General features: G+C 36.9%; 2 protein-coding genes and 1 non-coding gene across 4 annotated transcripts; 1 reads left to right on the top strand and 2 right to left on the bottom strand.

Moving 5' to 3' along the window:
* Positions 1 to 968: 968 nt before the first annotated feature.
* On the bottom strand, positions 969 to 9,343 carry LOC133805072 (uncharacterized). Its single transcript, XM_062243174.1, has 2 exons — positions 9,168 to 9,343; positions 969 to 8,516 (listed from the first exon to the last, which is right to left on the bottom strand). The coding sequence occupies exon 2, from the start codon at positions 7,031 to 7,033 to the stop codon at positions 5,897 to 5,899; it is 1,137 nt and encodes a 378-aa protein (XP_062099158.1). The 5' UTR covers positions 7,034 to 8,516; positions 9,168 to 9,343; the 3' UTR covers positions 969 to 5,896.
* Positions 7,815 to 7,921, top strand: LOC133807561 (small nucleolar RNA R71). The gene has a single exon (XR_009879467.1). It is a non-coding gene; the product is annotated as a small nucleolar RNA R71 (small nucleolar RNA).
* A 4,344-nt stretch (positions 9,344 to 13,687) lies between the features above and the next one.
* LOC133805071 (uncharacterized) lies at positions 13,688 to 17,603 on the bottom strand. Of its 2 annotated transcripts, none has more exons than XM_062243172.1 (5): positions 16,570 to 17,603; positions 15,892 to 16,029; positions 14,399 to 14,638; positions 14,183 to 14,321; positions 13,688 to 13,967 (listed from the first exon to the last, which is right to left on the bottom strand). In XM_062243172.1, exons 1-4 carry the CDS (start codon positions 17,443 to 17,445, stop codon positions 14,232 to 14,234), a joined length of 1,344 nt encoding a protein of 447 aa, XP_062099156.1. In that variant the 5' UTR covers positions 17,446 to 17,603; the 3' UTR covers positions 13,688 to 13,967; positions 14,183 to 14,231. The 2 variants fall into 2 exon arrangements, with proteins under 2 accessions (XP_062099156.1, XP_062099155.1); XM_062243171.1 differs by having other exon boundaries at positions 14,189 to 14,321; positions 16,570 to 17,602.
* Positions 17,604 to 17,827: the final 224 nt, after the last annotated feature.

Below are 17,827 nucleotides of genomic sequence, written 5' to 3'. Positions count from 1 at the left end.
TTAAATTTAATAAATATTAATTTAAAATAAATTAATATTATAATGTATAATGAAAAAATTATTAGCGGCGGACCCCGCGACTAATAACTGCGTCTCTGACACATGTATTAGCAACGGACTTCGCCGCCACCAACCGCCGCTAATGATATATTATTAGTGGCGGGTGTGTCAGTCCGCCACTAATAATACTTATTAGCGAAGGGTATTAGCGGCGAAACCCCGCCGCTAATACCAATTACCGATAGGCCATGATGTTATTAGCAGCAGACCTTCCCATCGCTAATACACTTTAATGTTGTAGTGTGTTTGTACATTGATGTACGTAATAAAGCTTACACCAATTATTAATGGCTCTAAAGTTTCAATCAAACAATTAGATGCTATACAACTAGTTGGACATGTCTGCCAAGAATATTTAACTGTGAAAATATTCAGCTCAAGACTCTGATACATAAATGTTACTACAATGATCTGATAACATTGGTTTTGCCTTTTTTACTGCTAGGTTTAGATAACTATTTTCATGTTATCATAAGGATTACTACATTGGGATTAAATTGGCTGAATGTTTGTTTTGTTTCTGCATTTTCTATATTAACTACCTACTGGTCAAGATCAATTGAATATCGACCCTCAATGATCTACATAGTAGTTTCTATATTTTAGCTGATATTTTTTAAAACTTTGGAGCAATGCATGTTTTGTTAAACTGTGTATTCTTATGGGTATGTTTTGTTAAACTCTGGAACAGTGTATGTTTTGAATAATATTTATTTCTATATACTAATTTGAGAGAATGATACTTATTAACATTTTTTATTAATTTAAATTATAATTAATTATTTAAATAAATCATAAATAAATATTTAACTATAAAATATATTTGAAAGCTAAGAAAATAAAATTAAATACACCTTTACTGATGCCATTCAGGCATTGCATAAGTATTTGTTCGTCATAAACCAAGAGAAAAACTGACGCTTTAAAGCGTTGGCAACGTCAGTAAGTATTTTTCCCAAAAAAAAAATATTGATGTTGTGACTAACGCTTTTTGGCGTTGGCAAAACTATTGCCGATGCTTTTTGGTGTCGGTTGTTAGAATAGCTGATTAGTTAGTTAGTTGCTTGAGTTGTTATTCTTTAACTACTTTTAGTGGTATTCTGTTATTTGTTTCTTGTAACTTTTTCTTCTATAAATAAAGTCATCTGGTCTATTAGGTCATTCAGTGACCAAGACCTTTTTTCCATTTCTTTTCACTTAGCTTTACATGGTATTAGAAGCCCCAAGATCCTATCTTGTTTCCATTCTTGCTTCCTTTCTCTGAGCTACTCTAATGGCAGACAACACCACCACCTCTCAAGATTCTGCTCCACCTGCTCAGTCCACAACCCTGCCATCCCCAACTCCATCTTCTTCTTTTTCTGCTCTTACAGTTCAACAACAACAATTCATGGCTCTCTCCCAAGCCTTGAATCACACACTTCTAGTCAAACTTGATCGCTCCAACTTCCTCTTATAGCGAGCCCAAATGGAAAATGTCATAGTGGCCAATGGCATCGAAGACTTTCTTGATGGAACCAACATTGCCCCTCCTCAACAGATCAGAGAATCCACTACTCTCAATCCCGACTTCACTAATTGGAGTCGGAAAGATTGACTAATTCTCAGTTGGATCTACTCCTCCCTTACCCCACAGATAATGTCAAATTGTGGGTCATACAACAAGTGTTGCTACCTGGACTGCCCTCCAATAGATCTATTCATCCACCTCCAACGCTCGATTATGAAACTTCGTCTACAACTGCAAACGATCAAGAAAGGGGTACTTGCAATGATGGATTACATTCTCAAGGTCAAGAGTCTCACAAACCAACTTGCTATGGTTTCAGAACGAGTCTCCGATCGAGATCAAGTACTATATCTTCTTGCTGGCCTTAGTGCCAATTACAACTCCTTTGTAGTCTCAGTCACTTCGAAATCCAAAGGTATCACCTTCAAACATGTCACAATTCTACTCCTTGCTCATGAGTCTTGCCTTGAGCAACAGAATTCCATCAACAAAACGGATCTGATTGGTGCAAATGTTGTTTATCATCAACCTCCACATCGCAACTAGAATCGCCCACCTCCTACTCAAGGAAATTACTCCATTAATGGTGCCAACAACCATGCTTCTTGTTGTTCTATTTCTGGCAGGAACACAAACTCTAGTTCAAGAATTACTTGCCAGCTATGCCTTCGGCCAGGTCACAATGCATACAATTGTTATAGGTGCTTTGACCCCAATCTTCCTGCTTCGAATGCTTCGACCCCGACATCATCATCACTTATTTCTTATATGATTGCTAACTCTACTACGGTAGTTGATGATTCTTGGTTGATCGACTTCGGTGCTTCTTACCATCTTACTCCCAATTCTAGCAATCTTGATTACCACTCATTCTACAATGGATCTAACTCTGTCATAGTTGGAAATGGTAATACTCTTCATATCTCTCGTTTGGTCGTTCCTCTTTACCAACTTCTTCCCATACTTTTCATTTACACAATGTTTATCATGTTCCTTAATTGTCTACTAACTTTCTCTCTGCTTCCAAATTTTGTCTTGAAAACAATGTGTCCATTGAATTCTATTCCAATATCTACCACATTAAGGACCTCCAATCGAAGAAGATGTTACATCAAGGTACCCTTGATCAGAGTCTCTACACCCTTCAAGTAGCCAATTCTCTCAAAGCTTCAACCAATTCTCCTGCCTCCAAGCAAGCCTTTCACACGACTGTCCTTCAACCATTTTCATGTTTTGCTTTTCATGTTCAATTTCATACTGTAACTCATCCACCTACAGCTATTTGGCATGTTGGGTCATGTATACTCAGACATAGTCAATAATGTCCTCAAGCAATGTAATTTTTCACTTTCATATAATAAGAATAAATATATTGGTTGTCCATCTTGTCAATGTGCAAAAAGCCATAGGCTCCCTTTTCTCTATCTGATACTCATGCTACATGACCCTTGTAGCTCATTCGTACATACCTTTGGGGTCCTTCACCAACTCATGCCACAGATGGGTCACGTTACTTTATCTTGTTCTTAGATGACTTTTCTAGATTTTGTTGGCTTTATCCTCTTCATGCAAAAGATCAAGCTCTCAATACTTTCAAAAAATTCAAATTTCTCACTGAAAACAAATTTGACACCACTATAAATGAGATTCAGTCTAATAATGGTGGTGAGTTCAAATCATGTCTTCCCTTCCTCAACTCATGTGGTATATCTCACAGATTTTCTTGTCCCTATACCTCTACCCAAAATGGGCATGTGGAACGTAAACCCCGCCATATTGTCGAAATAGGCTTAGCCCTCCTTGCTCATGCTTCTATTCCATTACAATATTGGCTTTATGCTTTTCAAGCTATTTTCTATACAATCAATAGACTTCCCACAAAGGTATTACGACTTAAATCTCCATTTCAGTGTCTTTATAACAAAACACTAGATTACTCATTACTTAGTACATTTGGTTTCCTATGTTTCCCTTGTCTTTGTCCTTATAATGCCAATAAGCTATAATATAGATCTGTCTCCTGTATATATCTTGGTTATAGCACAAATCATAAGGGTTATTTATGCTTAGAACGAATCACTCATAGGATCTATATTTCAAGGCATGTCATTTTTGATGAAAATTCTTTTCTCACATTCTCCAATATCTCTCATAATTCTATAACATCACAATCTTACACTCCAACTCCAATAACTCCAGCTATACTTCCCTTCTCAGTTGATCCATCAGCACCCCATTCTCCTCCTATCACTTCCTCCCGGTCTACTTCATCCTCACATTCTCCCAATTCATCTTCTCCCGCTCCTCTTCCCTCACCCTTATCATCTTCTTTCTCATCATCTCCTTCTACTTCTCCCTCACCCTCTATTTCATATCATTTCCCCACTCCACTCGGTCCCTTCTCCCTCTAATGTTGAGCATACTAATGTTATTGATCAGCTACCTATGTAAGTTCTTTCTCGTGGCAACACTCATCCAATGATGACTAGGGCGAAGTGTGGCATTCACAAGCCCCAAAGGCCTATGTTGCTCACCAACACAATGACATCAATTTTCCTCCAAAATCATACAGGCAGGCCCTAACTATTTCGCATTGGAAACTTGCTATGGAATCTGAGTTAAGCGCTCTTCGGCGCAATTGCATATGGACTCTTGTACCACCACCGCTTGGTCATAATGTCATAGATTGTAAATGGATGTTTAGCTCAAGTACAAACTAGATGGCATAATTGATAGGCACAAAGCAAGACTTGTTGCGCATTACTTCACTCAAACTCAAGGGGTAGACTACTTTGACACTTTCTCCCATGTTGTAAAAAACAGGTACAATCTGAGTGGTTCTCACCATAGCACTGTTAAGAGGTTGGATTCTTAGGCAAATTGATGTGCATAATGCGTTTCTAAATGGTGACCTTGAAGAACATGTGTATATGAACCAACTTTCATGCTTCTTAGACTCCAACAACCCCCCATATGTGTGCAAACTTAAGAAAGCACTTTATGGCCTCAAGCAAGCCCCATAGGCTTGGTTTTCAAAGCTAAGTAAAGTCTTTTTTCAATGGGGGTTCACTTGTTCTAAGGCTGACAATTCGTTATTTTCTCTTCATGTTGATACTCTTATGATATATGTCCTAGTATATGTTGACGATTTGATAGTTACAGCCAATCACAGAGGAAAAATCGAAGCTTTTATCAAGACACTCAATAATATGTTTACCCTTCGTGACTTTGGACAGCTACATTATTTCCTTGGCATTGAGGTTACTTAATCTTCTAGTCATATTGATCTATGTCAGCAAAAATATATCCAAGATATACTTTCCATGACAGATATGGTTTCTTCGAAGTCAGCTCCTACACCTAGTGTTGTTGCAAAGCCTCTATCATAGTTTGATGGCTCACTTCTTGATGATCCTACAGAATATCGTCGTGTAGTTGGCTCTCTTCAATATGCCACCATGACAAGACCTGATATTGCCTTTGCAATCAACAAGGCTTGTCAATTTATGCATCAGCCTACCTCTACCGATTGGCTCGCTGTGAAACGCATCATTCGATACCTAAAAGGCCCTCCAACACATGGCATCACACTCACTGCATCTTCCTCTCTTCCTTTTTCTGCCTTCATCGATGCAGATTGGGCATCCAACCTAGATGATAGACGCAACATTGGAGGTTATTTTGTTTATCTTGGTGATAGCCTAGTGTCTTGGTCCTCAGCAAAACAACGGGTTGTCTCTAAAAGTAGCATCGGATATGAGTATAGATCTCTTGCCAATACAGTTGCTGAACTATTTTGGTATCGACAACTTTTCTCTGAGTTGAAGTTGGTTCTTCCTTTACCCCCAATCATTTGGTGTAACAAAATCTCAGTAACTCACTTGGCTGCAAATCCAATCCTTCATGCTCGTACCAAGCAAATTGAAATAGATTTTCATTTCATAAAGGACTTGGTTCATCCCAAAGAGCTCTCAGTGCAATATGTATCCTATGAAGATCAAGTTACAGATATCCTCACTAAGCATCTCCTAGCAATTCGGTTCTCAATTTTGTGTACCAAACTGACTATTCTTTCCAAGCCTGTCAGTTTGAGGGGGATGTTAGAATAGTTGATTAGTTAGTTAGTTGCTCGGGTTGTTATTCTTTAACTACTTTCAGTTGTATTCTATTATTTGTTTCTTGTAACTCTTTCTTCTATAATTAAAGGCATTTGGTCTCTTTGGTCATCCAGTGACCAAGACCTTTCTTTCATTCCTTTTCACTTAGTTTTACATCAGCAAGACTATTGCAGATGTTTTTTTGTGCATTTACCGACACTTAAAAGCATCAATAAAAATCTTTTTTTTTTTTTTGTAACTGGAAATTGCATGAGAAGCCTTTTGATTGGAAACCCAATCTGAATACTCTCCCTTTATTGATAGCAATGGGCTTTCGAATTAGAGAAAAATACCCATTGCCCAACTTGAATAATTTGGGGATGAATATCTCTCTCATGCTTATTTCTCTTTCTTTTCTTTCCATTGGGTCTTTGTGGGTGTGACATTGTCTTTCCCTTGCTTTCTTGCTACGTTGTAATTGTGACTTTTCATCCATGCTAGAATTTATGATACCAATGGCTAGACACTCCCCTAACTCATCCGGAGAACGTATAGGATTAAGCACCTTGAAAGTTACTTGCTCATCTTGAGCTCGCATAGTGAGCTCTCCCCTTTCAACATCAATTAAAGTTCTCCCTGTGGCAAGGAACGGTCTCCCCAAACTGATTGGCACCTCTCTATCCTCGTCATAACCTAGAATAATGAAGTCCACCAGAAAAATGAACTTGTATACCTTCACCAAAACATCTTCAATTTTTCCTTCGGGATGGGTAAGGGACCGGTCTGCTAGTTGCAAGGTCAACGTGGTAGGTCTTGCTTCCCCACCCAACTTCTTGAAGATAGACATAGGCATCAAGTTGATGCTTGCCCCTAAGTCACAAAGAGCTCTTCCAACATCATGGCCTCCAATAGAAATTGGAATTGTGAAGCTGCCTGGATCTTTTAACTTTGGAAATATCTTGTTTGTCAAAATGGCACTACAACTCTCAGTCAAAGAAACTGTCTCAAACTCCCCAAGTCTTCTCTTCTTAGTCAAGAACTCCTTCAAAAATTTCACATAAGTGGGCATTTTCTCTAAGGCCTCCACAAGCGGAATACTAATGTGCAGCTTCTTCAAAACATCTAAAAGTCTCTTGAATTGATCATCTTGCTTCTGTTTTTTAAATTGATGTGGGAATGGTAGTTGTTGCTGATATTTTTTAATTTCTAGGCAGCTTTGCTGTGATATTGATGCTATAGCATTCTGAGCAGAGGCATGTTTTGGCAAGCTTGAAATTCCTACATTTTCTCTTGCTTTCTCGTTACTTTGGATTGAAGAGGGCTCACCCTCATGCCCAAAATTTTCATTTGCTGTCTCCAAGTCCATACCGTTCCTTAAAGTGATTGCCTTGCACTGTTCTCTACCTTCCCACCTTGGATTTTCTGTGTCACTTGGTAAAGAACCTTGGGGTCAACTCCGCAATCATTGGCTGATTTCCCCACTTGAATCTCAAGGTTTCTTAAAGAAACAATATGGCTTTGAAACACATCATCAATCTTAGCCATATATTCTTTCATTAAACTCTCTAAAGAACTAGGTATGGTCGCTTGTTGAGGTCTTGGTCGTGAGACTTGTTGAGCATATCCCAATGGGTAGGTGGATCTATTCAGCATATAAGCTAGGACCAACTCCTTAACCATTCCATGATAAATTTTGGTGTTGCCCCCATCCTTGGTTGAAAGAATTGGCTTGTGGGTTACTCTTATTTTGATTTCCCATGAAACAAACTGACGCGGGATTAGAAGGGCAATTATCAAAAGTGTGACCATCACCGTAATACACACAACAAACTTCTACAAGTTTTCTTCTTGGTTGACCCATTTGTAGACTCATACCCACACTCATGTTCTTAAGAATATTCGACATAGAAGAAACTTAGGCCGCCAATGAAGTGAGTGCATTAACCTCATGAATCCCAGCCACTTTTCCCTCTGTATGTGCTCTATTAGTAGGCCACTGATAGTTGTTGTTAGAGATCCTCTCAAGAATTTCATATGCCTCATTATAGGACTTAGCTAGAAAAGCCTCATTCGTCGAAGCATCCACCACCATGCTAGTGTGAGCATTAAGAACATTATAGAAAGTTTCCATCTGGATGCAATGAGGAATGCCATGGTGGGGACACTTTCTCAACAACTCATTGAACCGCTCCCATGCCTCATATAAAGATTCTTCATCAAGTTGCTGAAATGAAGTAATCTCATTGCAAAGCTTGGCATTCTTAGTGGGAGGAAAGTACTTCATCAAGAATCGCTCAGTCAACTCTTGCCAAGTGGTCACTGAATCTGACGATAAAGAGTTCAATCAAGCTCTTGCTCTGTCTCTCAAGGAGTATGGAAACAATTTTAGTCTCAGGGCATCCTCCGTAACTCCGGGCAGCTTGAAAGAGTCACTCACCTCCATGAATAAGCGAAGATCAAGGTGAGGATCTTTAGTTGGCATCCCATTAAATTGGCCCACAGTTTGAAGCATCTGGAACATAACTGGCTTCAACTCAAACGGTGTAACCTGAATCTCTGGTCTCGTGATGCCCAGGTTGAGCTCACGGAAGAATGGGAGAGTGTATTTCCTAATGGCACGATCTCGATCATCAACTATAGTAACAACATTCTGCCCATTATTAATAGTTGCTCCCCCAAGGGTTGGTGCCCCTTGAGCGACTCCCTCTTGAGCCTCTTGCTCGGCATCCATTTCTACTACTTCCCCTTGGGCTCTTTGTTATCTTCTTCTTTGTATGAATGTGCATTCAATTTCTTAATCAAGAGGAAGTAGTTCAGGGTCTTGACCCTTGTTCATAAATTGTTTGAACCTGATTAAGCAAAAGAATCACCCAAATTAGCACACACAAAAAAAACCAAATAGCAAGATAATTAATTTCACAATAAATGACTTTAAACAATCCCGGCAACGGTGCCAAAAACTTGTTGCGATTTTTCTTTTAGAATATGCAAGGGTACATGATCATCAAACAAGTGATAAAGTAGTAAGTATTTTAATCGTATTCTCAAGGATTGCTTAAGCTAAATATTGCATGAATTAAAACCAAACAATTTGGAACTAAAATTTATAAAATGATTTAATTAAACTAAATGAACAAGGAAATAAATGGAATAAACTAATTGACTCAACTAGATTAAAACAGAAACAAAGTGTTGAATTCGATGATTATGAGAAGTTAGAGTAACTAATTCACCCTAATACATAATTTTGGGTCAAATGCGGGCAAGAATGCAGCCAAAAGGGTCTGAAAATCTGGTATGGGTGACTGATTTTCTTCATTCTTGGTGTCTATGGTGGTCTAGATGGTAAGGGAATGAATGGGCTTCTTTTCTTCTCTTTTTCCTTTATGGTTATGTCTCCAATTTGGCAAAAAACCTTATCTCTCACGGGAAAAATTCACTTGGGACCATTTCTAATGTAATAAAACGAAACACAGTTGTCCTCTCTGAAAAATTGTCACCTCAGCTAATGACTAAGCCTCACTTAAGTCAATTCCACGTCATTCTCTCAAGCCTTTAGAAAATGCTCCGAAATCCAATGCGGCTGCATTCCTGGGTTTTTCCTGCTTTGCAACAACTAAGCTAAGTGAGTTACAACACTTACAAATCATAGAATCCTACATTAACTCAGCAACTTCCTCAATTATTTTGAATCATTTTAATCACTTCTTTGCAACAACTAAACAATAAAGTCAACAAGAAATAACACATAAAATAAAAAAATGAAATTAAATACAAAATAGCCACAAATAACACATATCACTCAAAATAATTCATTTTATTAGCCTAAAAGTGGCTTAAATAACTCTATGTTCTAGAGTTATCACATTTTATAACTGGCTAACCTCATTTTCTTTTCAGAAATTCTCATCAAGCCATTTTGAATTCTCCCCCCAGGAAGATGATGGATATTCTCCCTAAAATTCAATACAACCTATCTCCAATTCTTTGAGTTTTTCTTGGCTCTGTTATAATTGGAGAAGGCTGGTTGCTTCCACCGCCCACCATGGAACCTGTTTTTGGGTTTAAATCCCTTGTTTTCGGCAAGTAAGGAGTCTTGTTTTCTGATGACTTTATTCTACTCCAAACTGATCTATTGGTAACCACATCAACTCATGATCTCTTCACGTTGATAGCAAGTTTCATGTGGTTTGAAGAGCTTGCCCAGAATCTCTTCTCCCCCATTAGATTCAGAAAGCAGTCTTCCAACCTCCTCCACCATGTGACTTTCTCCTCTGTCGAGACTATGATACTCCTAACGCTACTACTTTTGAAATCTTCAAAATCCCCTGTCTTGTTCAAGAAGCATTCCAACCACAAATTCATCTCCCTATTTCTATATTGTTTCTTGAAACTCGAAGGCTTGGCTAACATACATAGCGTTCCTAAAGCATCCATTAACCAAACAATGTCCATAGTGACTGAAATCTCATATCCCGATAACCTCATCCTCTCAGCGAGCCTAATTGATCTACCATTTATAGACAGTCAAAATAAAGACTAGCGGGGTCATGATTGGCACTCAGACTTTCCATGGCCATTGAGGCCATGAAAACGAAAACTCATTCCAGAGTCTCTCTATAGTGTTTGGATATTAAGTTACACAATTTCTTATATTATGTCTATTGATCTTACAAATATATTAAAATCCATCTATGTGTAATTATGAAATTTATGAACTTTCGAAACATCGTCGCATGTTTTTTCTTCTTGACCGTATAAGGCTATAAAAACCATTTAAATTTCAAACCCCATCACATTGTTTTAAATATAAAGTATTTTCCTTTCTCAAGAATTTATTGCCTCGAACTAGAAAATGTCTTTGTTGGCTATCCTCAAAATCAATAAGGTTACAAATATTTTGATCCATTGATCAAAAAAATATTGTCTCCATGGATGTCATTTTTAAAAAAAAATCAACCATTTTTTTTCATCCACTCATTTTCAGGGGGAGTTTTAAGTGAAGATTAATATGAATGATTGATTAATGATTTTTTACCTAATATTACGGAGAACACTAGGGGAAGAAATGAATATTATTCATAATAATGTCTCAACTAATGAAAATAGAGATCAAATACTTGTGTCATTGCATGATGAAACTCTAAGAGAAGAAGAGATATGTACGAGACAAGATGGTAACCGAATGTGAGGAAATACCCATACGGGGAAAGGAATCGAACACTCAAAGTATAGCCAAGAATCTGAACCAAACCCAAACCAAGAAGTTAAAGATCAATTAGGTAACTCTCATTTTAATTCTAGTCCTAGTATGAACTCTAGAAATTAGAAATTAGGGGTGTTTGTGGTGCGGACGGTGCAGGTTTTTGCTAATTTTTTGAACCACACCTCATATTCGGTTTGAGTAATTTTTCAAATTGCAACTCACACCGCATAGACCTCAAACTGCATAAAGTGCACCACATTTGCGATGTGGTATAGGCAGTTTATACATTTCTCCAAATAATTTAACAATTAAATATTATAATGAATAAAGGTTCATAATAAAACTCATAACTAAAGAGAGTTCGACAAAATAATAAATATACAACAAACTAATAAACTTTTAGCAAAACAATAAAAATACAACAATCCAATAACAAAGAAAAAATGTGATATGGAAATAAATGTTTTGATTAAGGGTGAATATTTTTAAGTTGAAGTAGAATATGTATTAGTATTTTATGAAATATAATAATTTTTCAATATTGTGTACATTATATATATAAATGCATTAAGTTCAAATATGGTTAAATTGAAAAAATATATAAAAAAAATTAATATATATACAACGATGTGGTGCGGACATGTTTGAACTACATTTATAAAATTAAAAACTACAAACTGCACTACATGATTTGACAAAAATACAAACCACAACTGTACCACGAAGAATTCCAAACTGTAAATTTTGATGCGATGTGGTGCGGTACGGGCAATTTGATGAACATCCGTACTAGAAATGCCAATTTCCCTCAGGAAAGTAACTAGTGCTTGCACTAAACATCTTTTGCATAATTTTGTCCTATTAGAGTTTGTCTCCATCTTTTCAGACATTTACCTCTAAATTGTCGTGTGAGGTTATTTCAAAAAAATATATATAGGAAACTCTAGAAGTCCCTCAGTTCTTAAAGAAATGAGAGCCTTGGAAAAAAAAAAACAAGCTTAGGAAATCAACCCTCAAAACGAAAAGACCCTAGTTTGATGCAAATGGATGTTCACAATAAAATACAACTCAGATGGTTCTCTTGAAAGAAACAAAGCTCGACTGGTTTCTAAAGGTTTTACACAAACTTATGGCATTGATTACTGTGAAACATTCTTTCTAGTTGCCAAGCTAAATACAATGAAGGTATTGCTATCACTTGCAGTAAACCTGAAATGGTCATTGAATCAGTTGGATGTCAAAAATTTCTTAAATGATGATCTATAAGGTGTATATGGAAGCTCCTCCTAGGTTCAATGACAAGTTTTGCAAGAATATTTGCAAGCTAAAAAAAATCTTTATATTGGCTTAAACAATCTCCAAGAGTTTGGATTGAGAGGTTCACAAGATTAAAAAAACAAGGCTTTTCACAAGGAAATGCAAACCACACATTGTTCATGAAGACTTCAATTGAAGGAAAGATTGAAATAACGATCGTGTATGTAGATGATATTATTTTCACAGGAAATGATGATAATGAAGAAATGAACAAACCAAAGAAAAGTCAGTCATCTGAGTTCAAGAATAGAGACCTTGGACAACATAGATTACTTTCTTGGATGGAAATTGCTAGATCTAAGAAAGGCATTGTAGTGTCTCAACAAAAATACATCCTAGGTTTCTTGAAAGAAACAAGAATGACTGGTTGCAAGCCATTAAATACCCCTATGGAATTAACTCCATGCTAGGAAGGGAGAAAGGAGCACTTGTTGATAGAGGTCAATATCAGTGTTTGATAGGAAAATTGATTTGTCTTGATCGGGCAAAACTTTAATTTCTTTGCAAGCATGTTGGACATGATTAATATATATGCACCAACTCAAGGAGTGTTGGTTAGCTTAGGAGTAATTACCCAATTTTGTATTTCTTAATAAATGGCCAAATGTCAAACTTTCCTTAAAGGGAATGATTCTCTTTGATGAAGGGAGATTGTTAGGGAAAGTTAGGGTTGTATTCATCTATATAAATTCATATATTTCATGGCTGATGGAAGAAGAAAAAGTAGACATTTTCTCCTTTTCCTATTTTTTACATTGTATATATTGATGAGCCTAGCTCATGAGGGAGGGAGCTAGAGAATTTGTTGTCTAGGTTAATCTTGGAGAGAACCAAGCCACTCGAATGCTTGGAAGATTGTAAATTCAGCAAGTCAAATAAAGATCCCAGCAAGATTTATCCCTACTACCTTAACAGAGTCTGGCTGTTTTTCCTATTCTTTTCTGTCTGTTGTTAGCGGGAAAATTGTTTTCATTTTTTTTTTCCTGTTTTGTTTTAATTTTTGGGGTGCACGTTTCCAGCACCCTAATTCACTGTTATTTAATTTTCTCTGTTATTAAATAATACTATTGCTGTTTTCTCTAAAAATAAATAAATAATATAGGGCATTTGTTATTGTTCTTTTTCTTTAAAAAAAAATTCTCTGTATTAATATTGTGAAAAATACACACAAGAGATCAAATTTGACGTCAAAGAGTCCGAATACAATTATGAATATAATGAAGTATAACAGAACAAATCAAAGTTGTTATTGTTACTAATCTTTTTTTTTTTTTAAAAGAAACACCTTTGGATTAATATGAGGAATAATGCAAAGAAGTTGTTATTGTTACTAATCTACCCAATGTTGAGATTTCACATAATGTTTATGATGCAGTAGGAAAATCAAAATGAAGATGAACTGCCAATGGGGAAGAAACCAATAAATTTTTTTTCCACAAATAAAAATTGAATAAAGGTTAAAATTTTGAACATATTACCTTGCAATTAAAATCAATGTACTAGTTTTCAAGTTCATTTTTACTTTCATTTTAATCAAGGTAACACAAATACAACTTGCATTTAGATTACAAAGAAACCTATACTCTTCTTCAAATTGACAAATTTCATCAGCAAAATAATTTTAATCCAGTAGTTTCTAGAAGCTACGAAAATCCTAATCTGAGGCAGACATTATTATTGTAATAGTACATTCATCTGCACAAACGAGCTATGTATTAAAGGTAATTGAGTTTTCATACCCATCATATATACACGTTGCTGCTCCTTCACTTGAAAACTGCAAAGCGTAAGTAGGATTTCAAATTACAGTGAGAAGGAATCAATCTAGTACTCCCTATATAACAAGGCTTTCCAGATGATAATAATAATAATAACAATAAGGCCTAGGTAAAGCTGCAAGCCACCGTGTTTATTACCAAATGAATTAATAAATAATAATATAAAGTATAGAACAATACTTGAAACAAGAATACAAAACATAGTCGCAATTACCCGTACCGATGATCATGCATAGCTCCTCACAACTGAATAACAAGATCACTTATTGAGATGCTTCCAGGAAAGAACTCAATGTGCTGATTATTGATTCGTATACCTCTATACCCCTCAGATATACAGTATCTTTCAAGAACTGCAGGATAATTTCAGGGAATGAGAAAAGAACTAAGCAACAAACAGATACAAAAGTAGATCAAGAAATTGTCAGACCTCATTATGATCATGTAGCAAGATGGGAGTATTTATCATTGGTGAGAATCCAACAACAGGAACTCCCAACTGTCTAAGGTATCGGGCATCTGTAGTTGAAGACAATATTTCAGGCTTTGAAAGTTTCCCTCCAACTGCAGCAATAGCTTCTTTGAAAACAGGCCACCAGGGATTGGAATCATTTGTCAATGTCATTAATGGGCGACCGTGGGAGTCTCTAATAGGCCCTTTCTCACGAATCTGCATGCATATAAAGTTCATCATCAGCACTTCCTCACTTATGCTACCTAAAGCTGCTAGCAATGAAAATAATGTAATACCTTCGAGTCAAGACTGAAAGAGTAGTTACTACATAAATATCAAAAGCACGATGTCCACATACTGGTTAAACAAACTTAACATGACACAAACCACCTGTATGGGATGATTTTTTGTAAGTTAAAAATAGTATATTAACTGCATCTATTAGAAATGGCTCGGCTAATGTTTGTTGCCTCGCTAAACTCTTTTTAGATTAATGACATGTTAGCTACAAAGTAATCCGCATTAAAATGTTGGAAAGAGCATGAATAATACAAATTCAAGCGGTAAAAAGATAATAGCACACAGTTGCTAGATCAAATATAGCCCATCAAATGGAGAACGTGTGAAATCAAGAAAAATAAGACTAGCAACAATTACAGGAAAGCCACCACTACCTATTCAACTTCAACATTGTATTTCTTTATTTCGAAAACAAAACGCAGCTCCCAATAAGGAAAATTTACACATGTATGTATGCACACACACGAGTATAAATAAATAAATATACATATATATACTTGAAAAGCCTTATAATCATGGCTACTTTATAATATTTAGAATAACGCCAGATACATTGATGGAATTGAAATTTACCAACAAACTCTTACGTAAGATTTCAGCCAGTGATGCTTTCCTGAACTACCATGAAAGAGACAAAACTACACGTAAAGGGAATGGGCAACTTTTCTGTAATAAGATAGGCTCACCTGTTTATTATTGTTTTACTATTTATGGTTTCATGTTTCAAGCAATATTTTTTCACGTTATTAATACAAAGACGTTTCTTTTCAAATAAATAAATAAAGTGTATAAAACCATGTTTTTATTTTTTTTTAAAAGAGACAAAGGTCACATGACCTCCTCCCAAATTTATTAGGAGCCCGGAAAACCATGGTAACAATCAGCAACGTAAACATTTAAACATATAAAGAGCAAACACAAACACAAGATAGAAGAGAAACAAGTAACACAAAACCCGCAATTATTCTCAATACAGGAAAGTTGTCCATTCTCTGCTAAGATCACGAAAATATAAGGCTTCAAAAAATTTAGCTTGATAAACCCAAGTTGCTACCCAAAATTTGACTTTCTCTCAGAGCCCTTCTGCTAATTCCTCTGTCTTAAAAAATTCTAATGTTTATATATATCCATTACTGCAAATCAGTAAACACAAAAACACATTTATTCACCTCGTAGGTCATGTTCCTCACAGCTGGCGCCCATTCCTCCGCAATTCTTTTCTTTATAAGATCTGGGTCTGCTGTAGGAGGCATTCTCAGGTCAAACCCAGCTTCTGCCTCTGAAGGTTGCATATTCATTACAAATCCCTGAACAAAAATCCAAGCTACAAATTTCAATAACCAACAACATAATACGGGTTACATTTAGTAAAATACCCATGTTTTAAACCTCTTAGCAAATCAAATTTTCTTGACCATGTTCAACACCACCAAAAATCTAATTCCAATAATTTCTCACTGAATACATGAGAGTTTTGACTTTTGACACAACCTCATTAGCCTAAATCACTGTTTAAGAGGGGTAAAAGAATAGACCCATTTCTAGCAGAATTACCTTAACAAAAACTTTCATCTGTACAAATTTTTAGTTGCAAAACTACTTTACTGTTCACTAAGTTTGTTATTTTACTAATTGAGTAATGATACTCAAATATTACTATAAACTGTGTTACAGTTTTAATAAATATGATTAGTTATATTAAATTGGCAAATTACTGTGTACAATATTTTTTGGTGTATATTTGGGGGTGCATATATATATCATTACTCTTTGCTAATTTCACTTTCTGAAGTCATATAAATATATATGCATAAACCTATAAATGGACATATACATATGGAACTCACAGTCGGAGAAGGGATCCCAGATTTCAAATAAACAGGATTAACCGAAATAACTTCCGAGTTGGAAGCTCGACCGGCTTTGACCTCATCGAACTGGCTCTCCCTGAACCGGCTCATAATCTCCATGCTCCTCATCAAATTTTCCATGGCGCTGTTATCGTACATCCTCGACCCGTGCCCTGGCGTTCCCTTCGCCTTGATCACCAACTCCCAAGGCGACCTATCCGAGTGAAAAACTCTAAAAGAATCCCCCGGATTGGCCTGACCTTCGTCCATGGCGAAACCCAAATTCAAATCCCTGAATTCTTGCGACGCCGTGAACCTGGCCGCGCCCTCAAACCCTCCGATCTCCTCGTCGGGGACATACGACAAGTGTACGGTTCGAGTGGGTTGGAAATCCTTGACCTTGAGATTGCGAATGGCCTCGAGGTACTGCATCCCGATGCACTTGTCGTCCTGGGCTCCACGGGCGAAGATTCTTCCGTCTGGGGTCTTGACGGCGGAGAATGGTGGGTGGGTCCATTTAGAGGGCTCGGCGGGGACGGAGTCGAGGTGGGAGTTGAAGAGGATAGAAGGAATAGAAGGGTCGGAGCCCCACCATGTGAGGAGGAGGAGAGGCTTGTTGGGGGAGAACTCGAAGGTTCGGGATTGGAGGCCGAGGGAAATGGCCTGGGAAAGGAGGTAGGAGACGGCGGAGGAGTAATCTGGGGATGGATGGGCCGTGTTGATTCGCAGGTAGTTTCGGAAGCGGGAAATGGGATCGTCTACTAGTGTGTTTTCTTCTTCTTCTCCATGGGATTGTTGTTGGGTCGGGGTCAATAGGAAGGTAAAGAGAAAAAGGATAAAGAGAGATAGAAGAGAGGTGTGAGTTTTAGCCATGGCAACTGGAGTGTGAGCGCAACTTCAGGTGTAAAGGATGTGATTTTTAGTTGTAGGATGTCGATGATGTTTTTTTTATGGATTCGGTCAACCTGGCTGCCTCATCAGTGAAGTAAGACAACACGGAAGCACCAGCCATTTGGTGCACAAATTATTTCTGAAATGTAGCAAACAAAAATAAACTGATGGGTGTAGAGGTCACACTCAACTTTAAGGGGGAATGTATTATTAGGATTCCATATGGACTAAGTATACGATTGGTTAGCAGTACTTTACTAATTCTTTGTGTTATTGAAGTTGGAGTCTTGTCTTTTGTCATGGTTTGTTCTCTCTGGATGGTCAGCCGTTGTAAATTTGGCGTTCATGAGAAGATCTGACTGGT

Source organism: Humulus lupulus, chromosome X (assembly GCF_963169125.1).
Source record: "Humulus lupulus chromosome X, drHumLupu1.1, whole genome shotgun sequence".
NCBI classification, from domain to species: Eukaryota; Viridiplantae; Streptophyta; class Magnoliopsida; order Rosales; family Cannabaceae; genus Humulus; species Humulus lupulus.
Note: the sequence above shows the minus strand (reverse complement) of the source record. Positions and strands in the feature narration are given on the sequence as shown.

Coding starts and splice junctions, on each gene's coding strand:
- LOC133805072 (XM_062243174.1), bottom strand. CDS start 7,033: ATGGACTTGGAGACAGCAAATGAAAATTTTGGGCATGAGGGTGAGCCC.
- LOC133805071 (XM_062243172.1), bottom strand. CDS start 17,445: ATGGCTAAAACTCACACCTCTCTTCTATCTCTCTTTATCCTTTTTCTC. Junction 16,030..16,569: donor CTGGGATCCCTTCTCCGACT/GTGAGTTCCATA, acceptor ATTTTTGTTCAG/GGATTTGTAATGAATATGCA. Junction 14,322..14,398: donor TGCTACATGATCATAATGAG/GTCTGACAATTT, acceptor ATTATCCTGCAG/TTCTTGAAAGATACTGTATA.